Source organism: Mauremys reevesii, linkage group 16 (genome assembly GCF_016161935.1).
Source record: "Mauremys reevesii isolate NIE-2019 linkage group 16, ASM1616193v1, whole genome shotgun sequence".
Lineage (NCBI taxonomy): Eukaryota > Metazoa > Chordata > Testudines > Geoemydidae > Mauremys > Mauremys reevesii.
In genome coordinates, this window is record NC_052638.1 from 24576341 (window position 1) to 24600735 (window position 24395).

Sequence of the window (24395 nt, forward strand, 5' to 3'; positions counted from 1 at the left end):
ACAACCAAAAATACGAAATCCCACTGTTAACTAAACCATTGATGTATTATGGTTAGTATTGGTTAGAAGTAATAATGTATTGAGCATCTTCATTTGAAGATCTCAAAGTGCTTTACAAAGCCTCATAACTTTATGAAGCAGAAAAGCAGTCTTCCATTTTACAGGTGGGGAAACACAGGCAGACTGATTAAGTGACTTGCCCAAAGTCACAAAAGAAATTTGTGGCAGAGCTGGGAATGGAATTCAGGAGTTCCAACACCCAGTTTGCTGCCTTAATTACTTGCAAACAATCCCTCCCTAACAATGGGCACATTAGCACTTATAATGTAAGAGCCATCTTGAATCTCAACACCAAGGTCTTCACCTTACTGGTCTCTTCTAGGATTCTTGCTCAACCTACTTAAAAAACCCCAATAATGTCAGTTTCATCTCAGCTTGACTACAGCTCTTTTCTCATATGCCCTGGCCCTCTAAGGCTTGATATATATCCCAGACTGCTCTTGGCAGGACACAGACAACACACAGATGGAGCCTGCAATGAGTGACTAAACAGAGGAGATGTAAGAACTGACATAAGGACTCCATAAGTGTAGAAGCAAATAAAATTGCTATATAAAGAATTCAAGCAAACGTTTTCTCCTACCTGATGCAATAATTCGTCATCAAAATTAGGGACACTTTTATCTCTTGTTATTGTTCTCCGTAAATATTTTGATCTAAAAATATATTTTAAAAGGATTAGAACTAATTACAAAACAACATGTCTTTAATGACAGTCTCTCTGCAACATAATCTTGTGGACTCATCAGCCACAAGATGGCAACATTTCAATAACATACAAAGATCGGGTACCTGAATTGTGTGTTCATATTAAAAACAGAAAAAAAAATCTACTAGTATTTTCTGTGGATAAACAACTATTGAGCATAGAATATACTTTGGATTTTACTACAAACCACCTAACTAGGAAGAAGAGGTGGATGAGGCTTTTTTTAAACAGCTAAAAAAATCATCCAAAGCACAGGACTGAGTGGTGATGGGAGACTTCAACAATGTGGGGGGAGGGATAGCTCAGTGGTTTGAGCATTGGCCTGCTAAACCCAGGGTTGAAGGGGCCATTTAGGAAACTGGGGTTAAAAAAAAAAAATCAACAAAACAAAAAACTGTGGATTTGTCCTGCTTTGAGCAGGGGGTTGGACTAGATGATCTCCTGAGGTCCCTTCCAACCCTGATATTCTATGATTCTATGATACCCAGACATCTGGTGGGAAAATAACACATCAGGGCACAGATCATCCAATAAGTTCTTAAAAAATTGTCTCCAATACATTCTATTTCAGAAGGTGCAGACAACTACTAGGGGAGAGGCTGTTCTAGATTTGATTTTGACAAATAGGAAGGAATTGTTAAGAATTTGAAAGTGGAAGGCAGCATGGGTGAAAATGATCATAAAATGATCGAGTTCATGATTCTAAGAAATGGCAGGAGGGAGAACAGCAAAATAAAGACGATGGATTTCAAGAATTCAGACTTTTGGCAAACTCATGGAGTTGGTAGGTATGATCCGATAGGAAGCAAGTCTTAGGGGAAAAACAGTAGAAGACAGTAGGCAGTTTTTCAGAGAGACATTATTAAGGGCACATTAGATGTCTTCAAGTCACCAGGGCCTGATGAATTGCATCCTAGAATACTCAAGGAGCTGACAGAAGAGATATCTGAGCCATTAGCAATTAATTTTGAAAAAAGTCATGGAAGACGGGAGAGATTCCAGAAGACTGGAAAATGGCAAAAATAGTGCCAATCTATAAAAAGGGAAATAAGGACAACCCAGGAAATTACAAACAGGGGCAGCTGTAGCTTTTTTGCCTCCCCAAGCACGGCAGTCAGGCAGCCTTTGGTGGTTGCCTGCAGGAGGTCCCCGGTCCCGCGGATTTGGCGGCTTGCCTGCAGGAGGTCCGCCGGTCCTGTGGCTTCGGCATACCCGTCGCCGAATTGCCACTGAATCTGCGGGACCGGTGGACCTCCCGCAGCCAAGCCGCTGAAGGCTGCCTGACTGCCACCCCAGGCACGCACTTGGAGCACTGGTGCCTGGAGCCACCACTGATTACAAACCAGTCAGCTTAACTTCTGTACCCAGAAAGATAGTGGAGCAAATAAGCAGTCAATTTGCAAACACCTAGAAGATAATAAGGTGATAAGTAGCAGTCAGCATCGATTTGTCAAAAACAAATCACATCAAACCAACCTGATAGCTTTCCTGGACAGGGTAACAAGCCTTGTGGATTGCGGGGAGGGAGGAGGGAAGCAGTAGGCATGGTATATCTTGACTTTAGTAAAACTTTTGCTACTGTCTCGCATGACCTTTTCATAAAGAAACTAGGGAAATGCAACCTAGATGAAGCTACTATAAGGTGCGTGCAAAACTGGTTGGAAAGCCATTCCCAGAGAGTAGTTTTCAGTGGATCACAATCATGCTGGAAGGGCATAACAACTGGGGTCCCGCAAGGATCAGTTCTGAGTCTGGTTCTGTTCAATATCTTCATCAATGATTGAGATAATGGCATACACAGTACACTTATAAAGTTTGTGGACGATACCAAGATGGGAGGGGTTGAAAGTGCTTTGGAGGATAGGATTATAATTCAAAATGAACTGGACAAACAGGAGAAATGGTCTGAAATAAATAGGATGAAGTTCAATAAGTACTCCATTTAGGAAGGAACAATCTGTTGCACACATACAAAATGGGAAAGTATTGCCTAAGAGGGAGTACTGCAGAAAGGGATCTGGGGATCATAGTGAACCACAAGCTAAATATGAGTCAACAATGTAATGCTGTTACAAAAAAAGCGAACATAATTCTGTGATGTATTAGCAGGAGTGTTATAAGCAAAACACAAGAAGTAATTCTTCTACTCTACTCCGTGCTGATTAGATTCATAGACTTAAGGTCAGAAGGGACCATTATGGCCATCTAGTCTGACCTAGGCCTGAAGTGGAGTATTGTGTCCAGTTCTGGGCACCACATTTCAGGAAGGATGTGGACAAATTGGAGAAAGTCCAGAGAAGAGCAACAAAAATGATTAAAGGTCTCAAAAACATGACCTATGAGGCAAGATTGAAAAAACTAGGTTTGTTTAGTGTGGAGAAGAGAAGACTGAGAGAGGACATGAGAACAGTTTTCAAGTACACCTCTATCCTGATATAACACTGTCCTCAGGAGCCAAAAAATCTTACCGTGTTATAGATGAAACCGTGTTATATCGAACTTGTTTGATCCACTGGAGTGTGCATCCCTGCCCCTCCAGAGCACTGCTTTACCGCATTATATTGAATTCGTGTTTTATCGGGTCACGTTATATCAGGGTAGAGGTGTATGTAAAAGGTGGTTACAAGAAGGAGGAAGAAAAATTGTTTTTCTTAACCTCTGAGGCTAGGACAAGAAGCATTGGGCTTAAATTGCACCAAGAGAGGTTTAGGTTGGACATTAGGAAAAACTTCCTAAGTGTCATGGTGGTTAAGCACTAGAATAAATTGCCTAGCGAGGTTGTGGAGTCTCCATCATTGGAGATTCTTAAGAGTAGGTTAGACAAACACCTGTCAGGGATGGTCTAAGATCAGTGGTTCTCAAACTAGGGCTTCCGCTTGTTCAGGGAAAACCCCTGACGAGCCAGGCCAGTTTGTTTACCTGCCGCGTCTGCAGGTTCGGCCGATCGCAGCTCCCACTGGCTGCAGTTCGCCGCTCCAGGCCAATGGGGGCTGCAGGAAGGGTGGCCAGCACGTCTCTCAGCCCATGCCGCTTTCTGCCTAGGAGGGAGTACTGGCCTGGAGCGGCGAACCGCGACCAGTGAGAGCCGTGATCAGCCGAACCTGCGGACGCGGCAGGTAAACAAACCGTCCTGGCCCACCAGGGGCTTTCCCTGAACAAACAGCGGCCCTAGTTTGAGAACCACTGGTCTAGATAATACTTAGTCCTGCCATGAGTGCAGGGGACTGGACTAGATGACCTCTCGAGGTCCCTTCCAGTTCTATGTATAAGAGCTTAAATACAAGTATCTGCAATTATTAAAAGAGTCATCATCATCAGTTTTCAAATATCTCAGTAAAGAAATGCTTGGAGGAGATTTTCAAAGCAGTCTAGGTCATTTTGCCACACATTAAAATGAATGAGAAATGTGTAGTAAAATCCCTTAGACTGCTTTGAAAACCCCAGCCAAAGCTTATCTGGAGTGTGATATATGCTTCGCCCATTTTCTTCTTTATTTAAAAAGTTAGGTTTCTTACTTGTTGGGAAATGATGTCAGTGGTATTTCAAGGAGGTTTCTATGCTTACTTGTTAAATCTGTTGATTGATTGGACCAGTTGAAGTCGTCTGCTGATGGGATCATCTGCTGTCTCAGGTAACTTAACATTTACTACAGATTCAAAAAAACAGGAGAGGGATGGAGATGGGGGGTGAGAAATTAAATTTCAGTCATATTTTAGAATCAAGTTAGAACAGTTTTGAATAGAAAAGTGGTATCTGCTGAACCTAATTTTTAAAATCACATTAAAAACTATAATAGAAGTCATCTGAACCAGTCACATTTTCTTCTTCTTGGACGTTTTAAGCCATTTTAAGTTGCGAAAAGAAAGAAACATAGCCCTGATCAGACGAGCATGACTGTCCAAGCTTCACAAGAGCATTTTGTTAAACTATGTAAAAATAGTTCTCGAGGTCAGGGACTTCAGTTCAAATGTTTCCAAGTCAGAATCAGTTGACGAACCACCACCACATAATCCCAGTGTTATTCAGATTTATTATGTCATGGCTATGTTATTGTTCTATGAAACTGCCACCATCATTCCTGAAAGTAGCATTTCTGCCTCTCGCATCAGGATACTTCTCTAACTCTCATGTTAAACTACAATACATTTATCATCTTTCTTAAGAAAAATTATGTCAGAAAATCACCATAATCATTTGTAAAAGCTCACCTAAATTTGCAAGTTGGCCAAAGTTTTTAAAGCAGTGACTCAACTTCATTTAATTATCAACATCATCATTCACAATACTAAGACCTACTGCCTGATCCACAACCAAAATCTGAAATCCCTCTGTTAACTAAAGCCTTGATGTATTTGTTTAAACTGATCACATGTTAAGGGCCCAGAGGCAGCTCTTAGTATCACATTCTAGCTTCAAAAACCTGCTGTGGAGCTTGTGACCACTGTCACCGCAACAAACTTCCCAAGATACGCAGGCATGGGCATTGTGTACCGAGGATTCTAATTAGCTCCCAACCTTATTTTAAACTACTACTAAAACTCTGATTTTTTTAAAATGTATTTCTCATGAAAAGATGTGATTAGTCCTGTAGCAGGAATAGCATTATAATTTTGAAAACAGTAGCAACACTGAAAACCAAACTGCATTCATGCATTTGGACATCATTATAAATCAATTATTTTAAGAGATACACATATTTTGATTCAACCTTATTAATGCCTGTCCAAAAGTGTCTGATGTCATAGTTATGGTAACAAAGTTACATATGTTTGTAGAGAGACTGAAAAACCAGTCCTCAAAAAATCAATACTGAAGTTTATCTATTAAATAAACTAACTAGTTTTGGTAGAAATAAGATTTTTCCCTGTAGTGAACGTTATTAAGATGGATGAGCTTTTGAAGCATAGGCAAGTAGGGCAAAACATCCATATCGGTACAAGCTAATTAGAAAGAATGCTGGACCTAGTCCATCACTGTTCCTTAGGTCAAAACAAACAAAAGGATATGTCTGACTCCAAACATCTGGCTGCTACTGAAAAAATGTAAAAATAAAGTTCCATTCATCCTGGAGGAGGTTATAACATCACATAAAAAAATTAACATATAAAAATAAATGAAGTTATGGGCTGTAATCACAGTTCCCTGCAGAAGACTGAAAGGCACTTCGCTTCTCCAGGACTTCCTGGGTACGTCTACACCGCAATTAAACACCCCAAGGTGGCCAGTATCAGCTGACTTGGGCTTGGGCTAAAGGCTGTTTAATTGTGGTATGGATGTCCAGGCTCAGGCTGGAGCCCGAGCTCTGGGATGCTCCCCTCTCGCAGGGTCCCCAAGCTTGGGCTCCAGCCTAAGACCAAATGTCTACACCATAATTGAACAGCCTCTTAGCCAGAGCCCACAAGCCTGAGTCAGCTGACATGGGCCTGCTGTGGGTTTTAATTGCAGTGTAGACATACCTCCTGAAGCTAAGTGCTAACACAAAATATATTACTTAACATATGTATGTATTAGGTAGGCAAGCAGTGTGTGCCTCAGTGTGTTGGTTTGGATTGCACCAGGTGTAAGGATATTTCAGGACCACCAGCCAGACCCGCAGGTTACCTTATGAACCTAGCAAAGCAAAAACCACTGCTTGCTGTAGCAGACAAAAACCACTGCTATCCCTGAGTTCAAATTCAAGGAATGTGGGTATTTCAGCATAGGTACAGAATGCTACCACCTAGTGATCAACTGGGATGAAACAAGTTGATTAACTGGCTGCATGTACACAAACAAAAGCAGAGACATAAGTCTTCCTTACACCATGTGCTGCCCTTTTCTGATGCTAAGCACGAATGCAAAATGCCACTTATCTTTCCTGTTGTATTGCTACCCCTTATCTCAGCTCATCTGAGAAACTGAAGAGCTGCTGGTGGATTTTAAGGCAAGACTGGCACTTTGCCATAGCTTAGTACAGAGTTAGTATCACTCCTATTTGTTTCCAAACATGAGCAGCTAGTTAGCACAACTACTGAGAGTACTTCCTTCACTCAGTTTCCAAGGCAGCTTTTCACCATAAATAACTTTAAACTCAGATTCTGCTCATTTACTTGACTATTTGAACATATTTTTTTCAGATGAAATAGGTCTTCGGTGAAGTAACAGATCCTAACTCTCTCTTCTTTCCACACACGTCTCTTAAAAATTATCCTTACATATATTAAGGATATATTAAGAAAAGACCACAAAGTAAACATACAGGAATACTGAATTAACAAATTCTCTTCTCCCTTTGTATGAACACAAATGGACCTCTGTACATTAAAGATTCCACACTGTGTAAAAGCAACAGCCAACCTGAAATCTAGTCAGAATTTTAAAAAGTAAACTAAAAACAGTGTCAGGTACCACCCTCTCCTCAATTGTCCAGCAGCCGTGATGGTTTTACTGCCACATTTTCCCCACTGTTAAACGTCTCTCTTCTGTTGGTACGTGTGATAGAGACTCACAAGCAAAAAGAGAAAACTGACTACTCAGAAGAGACTATGAAAGCTGCACAAAGTAACATCAAATGCACAAGATAAATTTAACAGCCAAATTACTTTCCCTCCTCCAATCTTTTTCAGTTACAGTAAATTTAGGTGTTACTTGTAATAAACAGTATGTAAAGCAGCTGACTGTTCCTTAAAGCTATATTATGTATAAAATAAATTCTACAGAATATCTGATCTAGCACACATTCATCCCCAAATCTCTTCTGTTTATACTAATAAAAATGTGACACATACCTTTTTTCCTGATCTTGATAGTAACATGCTGCTCATAGTCTGTTTCTCCTCCCTCCGCTGATGTTGGTGCATAGCTTGGTGCTGTTTGTAGCAACTTCATGATATTTGAATTCTTAATAACAAGAGTTTCAGTTTTCACCATTATTAAAACAAAGAAAACATCAGTATACATTAGGGTTCCAGTAGTCAATGTAGAATGTGCTGGTTAATCATTTTCAGCCAAAATGATTGCAACAAACAGCATGAGATACACCTTTATAAATACAAACCTTCAATTACATGACTATTTTAATTTCAAGTTTAAATGGAAGCAGAAATTCGTCTAATGTTCCACAAGCTCTGCTATTCCAAACTGGTGAGCTAAAGGTTGTATTCTTCACAGATGTTCTACCATTAAAATATTCCAGATTTGGAAAATATGAAAGTTACCAATTCTACAAATTGCTGTTTTAAACTGGGTCATTTATGAATAAATAATAGAAGTAATAAGATCCAGGCAGCAGTGCACTTTAGGGCCACTATCACATGCCTTAGGGGCTGTTATAGAGCACAAAGCTGAAAGCAGAGTGACTATAATCACCCAAGCAGTGCAATAATCCCATCTAATTTAATATTGTGGAGCGTTTATTGCTATTTCTAAATGGGGAAGTTAGATCTGTGCATTTAACTAAACATTATTTAGGTGGGATTCCCATCGCTCACAGCCAATTAGAATATCCCAATTTTGTCCTGAGTTCTAAAGCATTACTAAAGCAATAACTAGGGGAGCAGCCATAGTAGATTCCCAGAGTGCTCTTCCCTCAGAGCACGACTATACACATGTGGCTATACCCATGTGGCTCAGAAAGGACGCATTTGCTGATTTATATTTTAAAATATAATCTTCATCCCATTTTCTTCTTTAAAAAGAAAAAGTACAGTCACTTTAAATTTCCCTGACTCACTGAACACAGTGTGTTACCAGAGGTAGACACGCCCCAAAGGGCAAACAGACAATAATTCAGGTAAGGCAAAGTGTGAGGAGGTTACTAGAGAAGATGAGACTAGTGTAGGATGTATTCTTGGAAGAGAGGGCACCAGGCAGGCAAGGAGTGGGAACTGTTCCAAGCATAAGGTAGCAGCCTGAAAAAGGACAATAAAAGGAGTGGTAAGGAGGCTGGATTAGGAAGAGAGTAGGGAGTAAGAAAAGGCAATAGGCTGAAGCAAGAAGACTTGGAGGTAAGATCATGCATGACCTCTGAAGGGGAGTCTGAGAAGGGCTTGAGTTTGACATGGTAAGAAACAGCAAAAGGGAGTGAAGGGAAAATGTGGAGATAGCTGGAGTGAGGAATACAACTAGCAGTGGGGCTGATATCAAATTTGAGGGGGAGAGAAGAAAATGGAGGACTGGAAAAAAGGTTTCTGTAATCAAGGTGAGACATCAATCAGGGAGTGAGCAAGGTTTGCATCAGAAGAGAGGTACGTATGGATGTGGAGAATGAGGGGGAAGTTGTATTATTTTGCATGAATTTTATATGTACCCCAGTTTATTTGATTGATATTAATTCTGTCTGACTACACAGAGTTAAATCAAAGGGGCAGTTAGGGGAAAAAAACAAGCAGGAAATGAAAAAAGATCGAAATCTCCACAGAAAATACTAGGAGTCCTTAACAGAAAGTGAGGAGAGGGGGAAGAGATACACTATTGAATCAGGAAATGCCTACCTACCTGGTTCCTGATTTATTCCCCCAAGGCCAGAACCTAGGATCAAAGGGATACTAAACTATTAAAACTCTCACCTAAGAGGAAGTCGGGGCTGGGCAGCAGCTGCTCAGGGGGAAACACAGAGAGAAACTTCAGCAGGGCTATGTTGCTCCCAGCACAGAAATAGATATAATTGAGCTAAGTGGTGGTTACCAAAATTTGTAAGGAAAGTTTAGATTAGACCAGATTCATATAGACTTTTGGTGTTTTAACCCTTTTCTCTTTGCTTGCGAGGTTATGCACCTTTGGGTGAATAAACAATACATTTGTTCTGAAGAAGTTGTTTTGAGGTCACTATAATTAGCCACTGCTCACCAGCTCCCAAAGGAAAGTTTCTTGCAGGTGCCTAATACAGTTAGGACTGTCATATTTACAGGCACTGTAACACAGGGCACTGCAACCCAGAGAGCCAAGTGATTGGAACACAGTGAAGAGAAGGAAGCCAAACCAGGCACCTAAGGGATGTACTCAAGAGGGACTGCAAATGGGTCTAAAACAATGCTTCCCCTGACAACGGGTTTTGGAAATATATGATAGGAGAAAAACAAACAAACAATCTGAAGAGCCCTTAATTCCTTTGAACAATCTGCCTCACTATCATCTAGGGTAGAAAGCATTCAGCTTCCCTCAATTGACTTCTTTCCTCCCCTCTGCCATTCCCAGCTTAAATTTTAACTTAATATTCACACATTTGTACGTCTGTATGTGTTTATGCTGCTTCCAGCCTAATTTTTTCTTCTGCATAGTATATGCTTAATTTCAGAAATAAAACAAGCAAGGATTCTCTTAAGGGAGAAAAAAGAATTCTAGTACTCAACAATATGGTCCTTCAGACTGTTCTGACTCCCCCAACCATGAAGCACATCCAGTGATAATTTAAGTCAGAGAATTACTTGGTCTGCATATACATAAAGCTTCCATCCTCTTTTACTAAAATATGTTTTGTTTTGTCTTTTCTCTCCCTGATGGCATATTTTGCTGTGGATTTCAGTAAGTAACCAATGGCAGTTTTTCATTAAGAGTTAACAAAGATGGGTACCCCAATTCTATTTTGCTTTCATCAATATGTTTGCAACACAGTTCCTTGTACTACATGCTGTTTTAGCCAGACAGTCCTACTGAAGCTACATGGAATTAAAAGAACCAAAATAAGTCAATTTCTAGTCCTCTGGAAACAGAGTTAGAATGGTACTGAAGAGCTCAAATGTGGCTGTTCAAACAGAAGGAAATTTTGTTTAGCTGGAAATTTTCAGCAGACCTGTGATAAAACAAAACTGAAGGAGGAGGAGAGAAATAATATTGTAAGATGTTAAACAAAGACAAGATTGATCAAATTAGCACTAGAGCTTCATTGTGCTTCAGGATTTCCTGCCCTCGCCTATCATTTTAAATTAACAGTATTCCTGACAAGCTTTGCTTATGTTTGGCTGGAAATGGTTATGTGACAAGCCTGTACGATTCCATTTTCCTCCTAAGAGATCAATACTGGGGTTTAGAACAAGTTAAAATTGGACAACTAATACTAGAAGTGGACTTCTTCACCTACCAGCTCAGCACAGTCAAGAGGTGTACACTGCCTTTTGTTCCTAATGTGGTTCGAAGCACCATTCTGAAGTAACAGCTCTACCAAGGCTTCATGTTTTCCTATCACAGCCTCATGCAGTGCTGTATTTCCCTTGCTGTTAGAAAGGTTAACAGAGGCCCCATGCTGGAAGGAAAAGTAAAAAATTTAATTAAATGTTATAAGGAAAAAATAGCATCAACTGGAGGCAGCACGCGACGTTTCTCTTTGTCTCCTGTAAAAAAAGCACATAGAGTACTATACCAAAACAATCAATTAGAAACATTTCAGCTACATACAGAAAGTGTAGATTGCCACAGTGAGTTCAACGACAATAAATCCTACAACAACGATCATTCTCCCCTTAATTTCATGAATCAACTTATCTCATTTTGCATACATCTGCTACATATCCCAGCTCATGTTGGTGAGGCCTGAGAAAGATTTTTAAGAAGAAAATGCTTTTGTTATATTATCAACTTTTGCTACCAGTTATCTGGAATTCTGATACGTATACCAGGAGCAGAAAAGCTAGACACCAGGCACTAAGTAGTTAAATAATAAGTGTTACTTGCAATAACATTACACAAGTATTAATCTAAACAAAACACCATGGTGGAGGGATGCAAAACTGCTCTCAATTTTCCTTCCAAAAGTTTTAAAGAGAAATGCATTACTAGTACTAAAACTAAAGTTTTGTATTCAGTACATGTACTATTAAAGGTTCCATCTTAAATATTACAGGAGAAAGAAAATTTTAAACAAACTTTTCTGTAAAGAAGTCTTACCTCTAACAACAAGGCAGCAATCTCATGTTGGCCATTCAAGCAAGCATAAATTAAGGGAGTATTTCCATGTACATCCTTTTTATTTTGTTTAGCATTGCAATCCACTAGACACTTTACTACCTATGGGAAGAGAGATATTAAAATGCCAGTTTAAAATACTTTAACTTACCAGAATCATAGAGTTAAAATACCATTGTAGTTACTGCATCACCATTAATGACACTTCTAATGGAATACATTTTCTGATACTGTAAATCAAGAGTGAAGTGTTTCAGATACTCAGAACTAGGTTTAATTTAAGAGTCCCACTGATGCAAAGAACTAGGAAAAAATCAGAATCTGAGTTACTGAACCTTGGGTACCCCTTGCTCTGTGTTCCTATATTGTGCCAACTTGTTATAATGCCAATAAGGAGCATCTTATGTAGACAATCTAGAGGCTGATTTGTTACCTATGCCCATCAGACTTATATGGGCCTATATTTTCAAATGTGACTACTGATTTTGGATGCTCAGCAGGCTTGGTTCAAAGTGGGGCTGCCAAAAATGGAGGCACCCAAATTTACCAGTCAACTTTTGGAAGTTAAGTTCCTGGAGAATGAACACAGATAGATGGAAAAAGCAGTAATTTCAGTATATGTTTCCACTGGTCATGATAAGAAGGTTTAGTTATTTTAAGCACCTAATCTAGGAATGCTACATGCAATTTACTTTCCTTTAAAATAAGCAGGCTGGAGGAGATCCTTAAAGGATCCAATATAAATTTAACATTAAAAGAAAATCCAGACAATGAAAAGATTTTTCCTCTGTCTGAAGTCTGGATGCTTTGCTTGGTAACTGTCTGGACGATACAGCAATCATCATGGCTGACAAGCAGCAGAAGGATGGCACTGGCACAGTTTTCTACCTACTTTGTTTTAATCTTTTGCTCCTTATAGGTTAAAAAAAGTTAATTTGAAACTTTCCCCACCAGTCCCCTATAGTCAGTAAAATAAATAACCTGGTTCTGGGACATGTGAATTATTTGCGCGCACACACACACACACACGGCCAATGACCTTATAAAGGATGAATGCTCCACAGCAACGCCATCCTGGCATCCCTCATCCTAGTAGATTAGGGACTTGTAGGATAATTGGCAGGGAAGTACTATACAGTCTAACATCAAAGAACTAACATTCATTGACCTAGGAGTTGTGGACATCTTTTCCTCCTTTTTCTCCTTGTTTATATTTTCTTTAATATTTTCTCTCTCTCTCTCTCTAAAGTTCTCATTTCAATTCATTGTACTGCCTTTTCCTCTCTCCTTTCCACACTCCTGATTTTCCATTTTTCTTCCATTTCTCTGATTTCTCATCCCCTTCTCCATTTCTGTCCTTTCCACCTGCTTTCTCACATCCAATATTTTCCCCTTCCATTTACTGTCTCCCCTACTTCAGTCTCTTCACCCACTTTCTCTCCCCCAGTACCCCTCAACTAGCTTATTTTTCTCCTTCAGTACTTCCCATGTCTGCAGCTCAGCCTGGAACCAAACAGGGAACTGAACACTGCTCACAGAGCTTCAAGTGGCACATCTCCCTGCTCTGGCACTGTGTTTAGAGAGCAGAAGCATGTAGCACTCCCACCACAACAATAAGGACACTGAAGTGTGCATGCATACACACACACGTACCCTTGAACTCTGAAGGGAGAGACTATTTTCTTCCTCTGTGAAGTTCTCAAACTGAACAAACCCTTTGAAAAGCCCAGGAGATGGACATGCCACTGGACGAGACAGATCCACCTGACTACAGTTTTGTGAAGGGGAGAAGGAAGTTTCAATCCCTGGATCAGCATTCGCTAAAACTAAACTTAGGTGTGTCCAATACTGACCACATTCCATCTAAAAATGCAGCAGCAAGTGCATGTAAAAGAAACTTAATGACTTCACATCCTCAGATAAGAACGGAGCACAACACAAAGAAAACAATGACCCAAAGTATATGAATACATAGCCACAAGGGAGCCTAAGCCAGACAATGAAATGGAGAGGGGATGAAATCTTGTGAAAATCTACTTAAAACAGCGTCACTCCCAGTCTCAGCAAGGCTAATTTCATGAGGTCTGTTAGCAGAAATTCTGCTGCTAGCAGACAGCTATTAAATTAGTTTCTTTTAAAATCTTTAAACATGAGGCAGAAATTTTTAAAAATGGTCTAAAAATAAATAAAAATATGTATGAAAAGCTGGTTGCACAAGACATTCATTATAATGTGTTTGATATGAAATGGTTCCATTTGAGCCAACACTTACATTATACAGTAATTTCAGGCCATTCAGAAGGAGAAAGCTCATACATAAACAATTTCAGTACTGAGGGAGTGGTTACTGCAGCATGGGAGGGATCTTCTCTCTCTTTCTCAGGGGAGTTTTCTGGACAGGAGGTTTTTTTAAAAGACAAAAACCTTTAACTTCCTTTTTGCTCTACGTCAGGCTTACCACTTAGTTATTTTGGAACGTGAAATATTAGCAGACTGCACTGCCTGATACAAACTGCTATGCTTGTTTGGCCACAAAGTTCAGACCACCAACAAGGAAGTTGTTTTTTGTTTTGAAGTGAAAAGAATTCTTTCACATAAAAAATGTTTGACTGACCCATAGTTCATAGAATGTGTTACTGGGTGTATACATTTTTCTAAGCATATGTATGATGAAGAGACATATTCTGTAGTATATATATTACTTTTGTGGAGACTAGAACTATTACTCTGAAAGCTCAATTTGTCATTCTTGACACATCCATGCCAAATGCAATACAAAAAGCATAGGGGAAACAACAATGTAAACATTGACAATTCTTTGGGATACAGACCAGGGTCAAGGCCTTCTATTCCAGTAAGTGGAAACAAATCTATTCTAGTAAGTGATGTTACAAATACACACTCTAGCTGAGAATGTTATCAGTAATATTGCTGGAGGGCCAACTCCCATCCCCAACCCCCGAAACAGGACTGGATTCCTGCTGTGCTAGGTGCTGTACTAACACATATGAAGACACAATCCCTGCCTTAAGGAGTTAATCTGATTAAATCAACTTCAACCACAAAAATGTACATGGAAACCACATTAAAAGTCTACTCCACAGCATAGGTATAAGAGAGGTGTCTGAGCTTGGGAGGCTAAAGTAATCACAAAACTCAAATCTTTTCAGTCTAGAAGCCTTCCCTAAATGGTTAATGTGGGATAAGTCATTTTACCTTGTAATGAGAAGTATCCAGCTGCCTATATATGGAAGCTTTAAACTGCTGAAGCTCAAATAATTTTTAATACACCCAGATGTGCCTCACTTGAATGTAAAGATATTTCTCACTGTTAATACACTACCCAAGGTGAGTTGTAAGGAGTCAGTGTCAAAGTAGTTTGTGGATTGAAGAAATGTATATGGCAGATTAGTGTAGCAAGCTAATGGGTTAGTTCTTTCACTCCAGGAGGCCTAATTTTCACTGCATGTTGATGACTTTCTGCCAAGTGACAAGTCAAGACAGTCTCTTGAACCTGATTATGCTTCCAACTGAACTCATGGCAAAACTCCCACGATCTCCAAGGGAAGTAGGACTGGGATCCCAGTGAGTTAATGAGAACCATCAAGGCCTCACCTATTCAGATCACAGATTCCCTTGAAATACCTTTAGTTTCTATCTTTGTACCATACAGAGAAGCTCACTAAGGGAATACATTGGATGCAGAGGACACATACATGCCTTTATGACAGACTGCCTATAACCAAGTGTTTTGAAATTATATATATTCTGATATCTGCATGTGTATGTTCACTAATATAAAGAAGATACACACAAACTGGGAACTACTATTGATTTTCAGGAGTGTGGGGTGACCTCAGGTTTCTCAGGTTGTGCAGTAAAGCAGAGCTATAACCCACTTGCATTTGACTGCGGCAAAGTGTCAATAGCTTGCCTTCATAGCTTGGTACCTGAAAAGCATGACAGGCTTGTTGGAAAAACTGCTGGATGCTGCAGTGTCCTGCAAGTCCCATCACCGTTTTGGATTCGGGAGGGAGTCCCTGAGGCAGCATATAAGTTTAACATTTAGAAGGAATACATTCATCCTCACTAGAACTACACAGAGTATATTCATCCTGTGTCCCCTCGCCAACACAAGGGGCCAGACCCGTCTGGTCTAGTTTACTCACTTCTCCCTTCAGAACAAAATCCTCAGGCTAGCTCTGCACAGTCCATGCTGAAAGAGGCTTTATCCCTTACCCAAGCAGACAGAGAGCCTCACTGTGCCCAGTCTGCTTCTTCAGCATAAAGCAGCACTAGGAACAATACCATGAAGTTGCCTTTATACTCTGTCTGGCTTCTGCTACCCTGAATCAACCCTCCCACTTCCTGGAATGAAGAGCGGGGATAGGAGTTTACTTATTTGCCCCCTTTCCTCCCCATTCTAGTCTCCTCCCTCCAAGGACACACCCTTACTCAGCTACCATCCACGCCCCACTAAAATCTACCTGCTGTGCTTATAGCTATGAAGAGAACCAGTTACCTGAAAGTGACCTTTCTGACAAGCCAGATGAAGAGGTACAGCATGGTTCATATTCTTTGCACTGATATTGGCACCGTGTTTCAACAAAAGGTAAACTAACTCAGGGTGCCCATGCAGTGCAGCCACATGTAGTGGTGTAAAGCCATCCTGGTTTGTAACATTTATTCCAAGTCCATTAGCAGGGATTCTTGCAAGCTTCTGTTGGGAAAAAGAATAAAAACCACAGAAAACTGATCACAACACTTTCTATTGAGTAAAGAGCAGTTAAATACCTGCATAGTATATATGAAACAGGCAGACAGACATTACAAACACTATTGTCCAGGGAGTCTTGTTTAAGACCTTCAGTGAGATACCTGGTAAAGCCAAGCAGTTGGGTGGCACTGGCACCAGCAGCCCGAGCCAAGCTCCACACATTCAGCCAATCAGACAGGAGCAAAAAAAGGCAAGTGGCACAGCAGCATAGTGCCCTGAAAACTGGCACCCAGGGAATTATTGCCCTGCTGCCCCACCCCTAGTACCGGCCCCGAGCACTGGTGACAGATAATTGTCTTATTTTTCCCTTCCTTAAACAACATAGGTTACTACAGAGAAATTTCACAAAAAGATTTTTATTATTAGCAGGGACTGAAAACTGCTCAGTTTGACACGTGATTTAAGAGATCCAGACTTGCATTAGTTGTTAGCTCTAATGGGATACAGTACGGTATGACTGGTAGGAGTTAATGTTATACCTCACATTGGTTTTACTCACTTGATTGTAGAACTGAACACAGTCTGCATTCTTAGAGACAGAGATTACTTAGTCTACTTCCCTGCTATGAGAAGGTGCAGCTTTTGAGGGCCACAAATACAGCTAAAATTAATTCCAGTCCTATGGAAACAATCTATGGCACCAATAGAGTGTATACTAATAATTGCTATAGTCTTTGGGAAATCACAAAATTTGAGAAAATGGAATTCTGCAGATCTGCTAAACCTTACTGATCTGCATTCATATGACGGCCCTTTAGGAAACAGTACCCTGACTGAGACAGAACAGTAGGAGGGGCTATATGGCATGAATTCTTTGGAGGCTATCAGGAAAAAGTTGCTTAAGATCCAACTGGGATGTGGCCTACAGACTACTTAGAGAATGTCCTGTTCTACTGCTCTCAGACTGCATGGAAGCCAAAGTTTCACAATGGCAGCGAACCTTTCCCATTCTTCCCTCTTCCCAACTGCAGTGTGTAGTTGCAAGACTACTTAACAAATGCCTTCTTATTTTTATTCAAGAGCCAGGTGGTCATTCCACTGTTACCAGTTAGCTAAACTAAAATGTCTCAAAGCCCTTGTTTCAGTAAGCAACAGATTCCATCACTCAGTCACAATAATCCTTTTTCCTTCTGAGTTGCAGATAATCAGCTTTCTATTTTCTTTAAATTATGAGCGTTCCTTATTTCCACAAATGAGACCCAAAACATGTGTTCTAAGGACACAGTTATCAGTATTTATGCATTCAATACTATTACTAATTGGAAGGCACGGCAGTGACTTCCAAAAAGGAACATGATTAATCCCATATCATAGCCCATCTCTCTCTCTCTGCTGTATGATAAATAATGGGTAAGGGAGACAACAATTCTCCATAATTTTATTTAGCTCTTTAGTTTTTTAGATACAGTTTTAATTAAAGATATGATAAACAATAAAGTGGTCTTATTAGTATTGTATTGATATTTATGAGGACAGGAAATTTCCTGCTAAGATTTTACCAAAGAATAAAATGTTCAATGGGCCGAGAGGCCAAGTTATCAAGGGCACAGATCAGCAGAGAAATTGGGGAGGCCTAGAACAGATAAGAGGGTAAAGGAAACAACTGGGAGACCTAGAGCAGAGCTTCTCTTTACCCTCACGTTTACAAAGTTACTCAGAACTTACTGAAAGCATGGACTACAAATCCTGGACCAAAACAATACAAAAGGGGGGTGAAGAAGAAAATCCAAACACACAAGTTTTCCACTCCTCCATCAGAAAGCAAAATGAGTTTCTGAACACTGCTTCTCTATTCCAATCCTTTCCGCAGCCTGATTTTCAAGTACAGCAACTTCATCTCATAAGGTGATGAACTCTATTAAGATCTGTGCACATTTAATCACAGGCGTCTTGTGAGCAGAGACGCAGCTGTGCAGAAGAATAGGAATATTATTTCCCTGGGCTAAAAAAACTAACTACAGGAATGCAAAAGTTATGCTGTCTACAGAACAGAAAAAAAAAATTCCAACCTTTTGTATTGGCTCACATTTTGAGCACTGGCATAATGGGTGACAGAGCTCTGGCTTCACTGTATCGTCAGCTTCGTCTGCTTCTTCTACATCTTCCTCCATCCATTCCAAAAGATAGCGAACCTGGCATAAAAACAAAGTCCCACTTTATATTGCCCAAAATCTCTATCTCCTGATAATTACAAACATGTACATGTTAATTTCACAAACACAGAATAAGTTGGAGAGCCTGAACGAGCCAACTCCCAACCTGGGTTCCCCTGCAGGCCAAATTAAAAAAAATTAATGTTACAGTTGACAAGGCAGCCAGCAGCAGTTCACCAAGTAACAATGAAGTAAATTATAAATGACTTCCTACTGCCTAATCAAGACTTCAGTGTTCACCTCTGCTCAAACCCTTCAAATCCTTTTAGCTCGGATTGCTGAAGATTAGGCCAAAGTTTGTGCCAGTTCATGTCAACGTGATTCTTTGTTCATCATGTGCTTTTAAAAGTATAGAAGTGACAAGGATGATGAGGTTTAACCAGCATACAAGCTGTGCAGGTATAATACATTTTCTCCTCAGAGCTGTAACTTCTCATGAGCTGCATGCATTTCCTAAGCCTGGAAGGGAGGCCTAAATTTGTGTCTAAATAACATGATTCCTTCATTTGTAAGACACATTTCCACCAAAGACAATCTACATATTAATGCTGCACATAGTGAATATTCACTGAATGTTAATGTCACATGGTTGTAAATAACAAAAACACTATTAAGTAGTTCTTTTTTGTTTGTTTACAGAGAACCTCATTAACCTATTGTAGACCAATGAGATTTGGGGGGTACCAAGTAATTGTATCTGTCTTAGGTACTTATATGAAGCCCATTATTGTAGTATCTGACTTCCTCAAAATCTTTTAATGTATTTATCCTCACAGCACCTGGGAGGAAGGGCAGTGCTATTATCTCCATTTTACAGATGGGGAACTGAAGCACGGAGAGATTAAGTAGCTTGCCCAAGGTCATACAGCTAGTCCATGGCCAAGGAGGGAATTAAATCCAGGTCTCCCAAATCCCAGGGTAGTGCCCCAAACAAATGGACAATGGTTCCTCTCCAGGTGTCAGGGCAGGGTCAAAGTGGGCAGAGCATCATGTTATCCTTGGCCTCACCCCTGCACTCAAGAACAGTCTGAAACAAGGGTAAAGGCACTTATTTGGTGCTGGTGCTCCTCCCCTCCAACTGGTGCATGGTGTAAGGGCTTCCAGGGCTCACGTAGCTCTTCTGGGGCTGCCACAGGAATGGAGAGGAACCCGTCTAGTAGCTGCAGGATTACAGTAGCACGGAGAGTGCAAAGCTTTAACATGTGCCATCTTATTCCTCTCCTCTTAGGCAGCAGCATTTATAAGAGAACAAATGCATGTGTGCTGCTCCAGCACTAAAAGCCCCTGCAGGACCATGTGAAAATGGAGGTTATGGCCTTATTGCTGAGGGGGAGAGTCTCTCCCAGATCTTCCCTGTGCCTTCCAACAAGCAGTGGCATAGGGCAAAGATGGAGGGCAAGGCACTACAACTGAAGACAGACATAAGAGCATCTTTACTGGATTCCATAGCGGGGCTTGATGCTGCAGGAGTGCACAGGCAATGGATCTCCAAGCTGCTGCTGAAGAGGAAGGGAGAGGGGCAGCTTTTCTACAGGCTTCTTCCATTTCACCCACTCATTTCAATCCTGCAGGTGCCAGCAAGGTCTCCTCCTTATCCCCACGGTGGTTCAGCAAGCCACGAGAGCATAAATGGCCTGAGGCAGAAGCAGTTGGAAGGAGCACCAGGAGAAACAGTGAGGACCTTAAGCCTGTTTTAGGGTATTAAGCGCTGGGGGATAGAGATAGAAAAGGGATATGTTGTCCTCCCTACCATCTCATGGAGAGTATGACTGCACCTGTATTCCCCTCCCTCTTCACAAGTAAGGTCTCACCTCTGAAGTGCAGTAAACTGCAAAGCTGAGAACTTCTCTTGGGTAAGTATGTGGTTGTATAAGAGCAGATTAGCGAGGTTTTACTGTCCAGTGTATCTGTGCATGTCCAGCAACAGCTAAAAAGGGCAGTGTTTTGTCACTGCAGCACCTTTACCGCAGGAAAACAATTTTCAGTACCCTAAATAGTTTCAGAATCTGCAAGGCCCTTACACTGCAGACCCTACTCTCCAACTCTGTATTGTCACAGAGTAGCATAATCACAATCACAAACATAAGCGCCCCCCCCAAACCCCTGCCCATTAAAGCTTTCAGAATGCTAATGATGAGATTTGAATTTATGTCTCATCAAAACTTTAAAACATGCTACCAAGGCATATCTGTTTACAATTACAATGGATTAACCAAGGATTTTGGTCAAAAGGTTAAATGCACTTTTAAATAGACACACACATTAAGTATCTCATGAAGCTGTTATAATCTAATCTTGCTAATTAATGTATGTCACTTCACAGCTTCTTTACATTTCTGAGTGAGATGCAACCCAGAAAAGCAACCAGTACAGCACTCCTGGACTAAAGAGCTCTGTTTTGCAAGACTGTTAGCTCCCTAGATACCCATAATATTTATTTATTCTGTAGCAGATTCTCTTTCTGAAGTATACTATAAAACACATTCTACTAGGACACACAAGAACAGGCAATGACAAGCAATACTACAATTTAATGTCAGAAGTAATTACACATAATGTGTTTCAAAGAACCAACTGGCTTTACCATAGCATGGCCTGAATAAGCCTGCCTTTGGCAGGCAAAACACCCACTGACTTCATTTCCTATTTGCCTAAATAAAGAGCTAGCCCGATATGCATAAACACACCAACATCTCCCCACCCAGATAATCACCCCTGTAAAATATTTGCCACACTTTAAGCATCAGAAATAATCAATTTATTTCAGAGATGTCCTTTACGGTGATCTTTCAAATAGGCAGGCCCAAAGACACTGAGGGTTTTATAGGTAAAACCAACAGCTTAAAGTCCACCTGGAAACCAGTAAGCACCAATACAGGTCCCCTAGCACTGGCTCTTAATGAAATATACCATTTAAGAAAGCAGGCTGCTGCATTTTGCACCAGCTTCAATTTCCATATTGAATTGTTCTGTAACATGGTCTGCATCAGAGAGAAAATGTTGTAATCCCCCTGGCCAGATGCTGATAGTGTGAAGCTATTATGGTCCCTACTAAACTAATTCTTTGAAGACTACTGAGGATCTAACACACTATCCAAGTTGCCATTTAGGGCAACTGATAGTGGACAAATACCCTCAAAGGGGCCAGTGTTGTCTCTCCCATTTCCTCTAACTCCTTCCCTCAACCTACTTGCACCAATTCAAACTCATCTGGACCGAATTTTAGCCGTCACATCTCAGTCTCAAAACAGACATAGTTAAGGCGCTCACCTGTGTCATCCAGGTTGGTCAAGGAAGATTTAAAACTGAGTATAATCCACATACTGAAACAGTGCCCTCTCCCTTATCCCCCAAACAGCCCCATCTATAAACTGAGTAAGAGGGATAAGGAAGTAGAACCTGCAGATCCCACAATTGAGACTCCTTGGTGAAACAACAAGTGGTGTCCTGCAGGGATCAGTTCTGGGTCCGGTTCTGTTCAGTATCTTCAGCAATGATGTAGATAACATACAGAGTACACTTATAAAGTTTGTGAATGATACCAAGCTGGGAGGGGTTGACAGTGCTTTGGAGGACAGGATTATAATTCAAAATGATCTGGACAAATGGGAGAAATGGTCTGAAGTAAATAGGATGAAATTCAATAAGGACAAATGCAAAGTACTTCACTTATGAAGGAACAATCAGTTGCACACATACAAAATGGGAAATGACTGCCTAGGAAGGAGGACCGTGGAAAGGGATCTGGGGGTCATAGTGGACCACAAGCTAAATATGAGTCAACAGTGTAACACTGATGCAAAAAAAGCGAACATGATTCTGTGATATATTAGCGGGAGAGTTGTAAGTAAGTAATTCTTCCACTCGACTCCGCCCTGATTAGGCCTCAACTGGAGTACTGTGTCCAGTTCTGGGCGCTGCATTTCAGGAAAGATGTGGACAAATACGAGAAAGTCCAGAGAATAGCAACAAAAATGATTAAAGGTCTAGAAAACATGACCTATGACGGAAGATTGAAAAAACTGAGTTCGTTTAGTCTGGAAAAGAGAAGACAGAGAGGGAATATGATCACAGTTTTCAAGTACAAAAATGGTTGTTAAAAGGAGGAGGGAGAAAAACTGTTCTTCTTAACCTCAGAGGATAGGACAAGAAGCAATGGGCTTAAATTGCAGCAAGGGAGGTATAGGTTGGACATTAGGAAAAACTTCCTGTCAGGGTGGGTTAAGCACTGGAATAAATCGCCTTGGACAGGTTGTGGAATCTCCATCATTAGAGATTTTAAAGAGTAAGTTAGACAAACACCTGTCATGGTCTAGATAATACTTAGTCCTTCCGTGAGTACAGGGGCCTGGACTAGAGGACATCTCAATGTCCCTTCCAGTTTTATGATTCTATGAAATGGGCAGTTGTTAGCTAACACCCATTGGGACCTCTCATAAAGAAAAGAACAAAGCTGTTGAAAAGCAGCAGTTACTCCTGCTAAAGTTTGTGGAAAAATCAACATCCTTCCATGATCAATAGAACTGAAGGCTTCTAATAGGTCTGAAAACTGACAGGTCTTCTAATACCAGCAGGAACACATGATCTTCATCCAAGACACAGTTAGTCAGACTCTGTACTGAAGTCAGGTCTGGTGCTAGAGCAGAGGGAGATCTGAAGTATCCACATATTGAGAGAATTATTTTACCACAAGCTTCTCAGCAGACTTACTCAGAAATGGAAGACTGATAATCATCATTCACTGCAAGCAGTGGTTTCTTGAGCAAAAACCACATAAAAGTTTACTTCAAAATATTTGGTAGTAAGCATTCTCTAATACAACTCTTAGCAATCTACACCAATAATGGACACAGCCTTCACCCTCCAGGAAGGACATAAATAGCTGATGTTTAATCAAAAGCATAGGTCATGGCATGAAGCTCTCCCCAACGACTCCAGTACCTCAGAAAGCAACATTAGACATAAAACTAAGTCATTTCGGTGAGGGTTTTCTCCCAGCTACCTTCCCGCAAAAAAACCTGACCACCAAACAGCTTGCCAAAAATCAAATTACTTTTATCTGCAAAATAAGAAGTTTCCTTCCAAAGAACCAGACACTGAGCAAAGACACTTTGGATTAACCAGGCTATCTACAGCCCGAACAAATCTGCTGTCTAAGCTTTTCCAGATGCTATGATGGAGGCAAAGAACTGTTTATTTGTGGCTTCCTGCACAACCACTGCATAAGAATTTTTAAAATCTTTAGGCTCCTTAGGATTTGTTTAAAAATTTGCTCTTGCAAAGCTCAGCTAGCAGTCACAGCAGAAATCTACAATAGTGCTAATGACTCTACTGCTGCCTCTGTTCCTATGGAAACAGACTTCAGATTGTCAAGAACAAGATAAGGGCTTTAAAATAATCATATTTTTAACAGATACCCACAGTTGGAACCTGTGCCAGCCAGTCAGACAACTCCTTTCATAATGAACAGTTTTACAAGAGGACATACAGCAATTCCATTCAGCAACTGTAGTAAGAGAAGCCACAAGGTATAAACTCAAGAGATTTGTCATCAGAATGCAGAGATTGCACTACTCTGTATGCTGCATTGTCAAATACTGGTTCATCAGTGTTGGAACTCAGTCTTTCCAGCTGAAACCTCAGTAATTTGTTTCGTTTGCCTTAAATATTTTTCTCATATGCTTTAGGCTTTGGCAAAACTGAAAAAAATCACTTGTGCAAATTAATGTGAAATTGTGCACGTTTACTTTATTCTTATATACAGACAATCATGAAGAAGGTAAATACCCCCATTTTATGGATGAGACACTGAGGCTCA

The 24395-nt window shown here is 40.5% G+C and overlaps 1 protein-coding gene across 5 annotated transcripts in view; it reads right to left on the reverse strand.

Moving 5' to 3' along the window:
* ANKRD27 (ankyrin repeat domain 27) overlaps positions 1–24395 on the reverse strand; it is a 72607-nt gene that overhangs the window by 2609 nt on the left and 45603 nt on the right. For 4 of the 5 annotated variants that reach the window (XM_039503250.1, XM_039503249.1, XM_039503248.1 and 1 more), the window contains exons 22-29: positions 18434–18556; positions 16170–16367; positions 15598–15687; positions 11630–11749; positions 10827–10988; positions 7537–7648; positions 4334–4415; positions 644–716 (exon numbers count right to left, since the gene is read on the reverse strand). In XM_039503250.1, the coding sequence (XP_039359184.1) occupies positions 644–716; positions 4334–4415; positions 7537–7648; positions 10827–10988; positions 11630–11749; positions 15598–15687; positions 16170–16367; positions 18434–18556 (960 nt within the window). The remainder of the gene's footprint in view (positions 1–643; positions 717–4333; positions 4416–7536; positions 7649–10826; positions 10989–11629; positions 11750–15597; positions 15688–16169; positions 16368–18433; positions 18557–24395) is intronic. The other variant, XM_039503252.1, reaches the window with a different exon arrangement.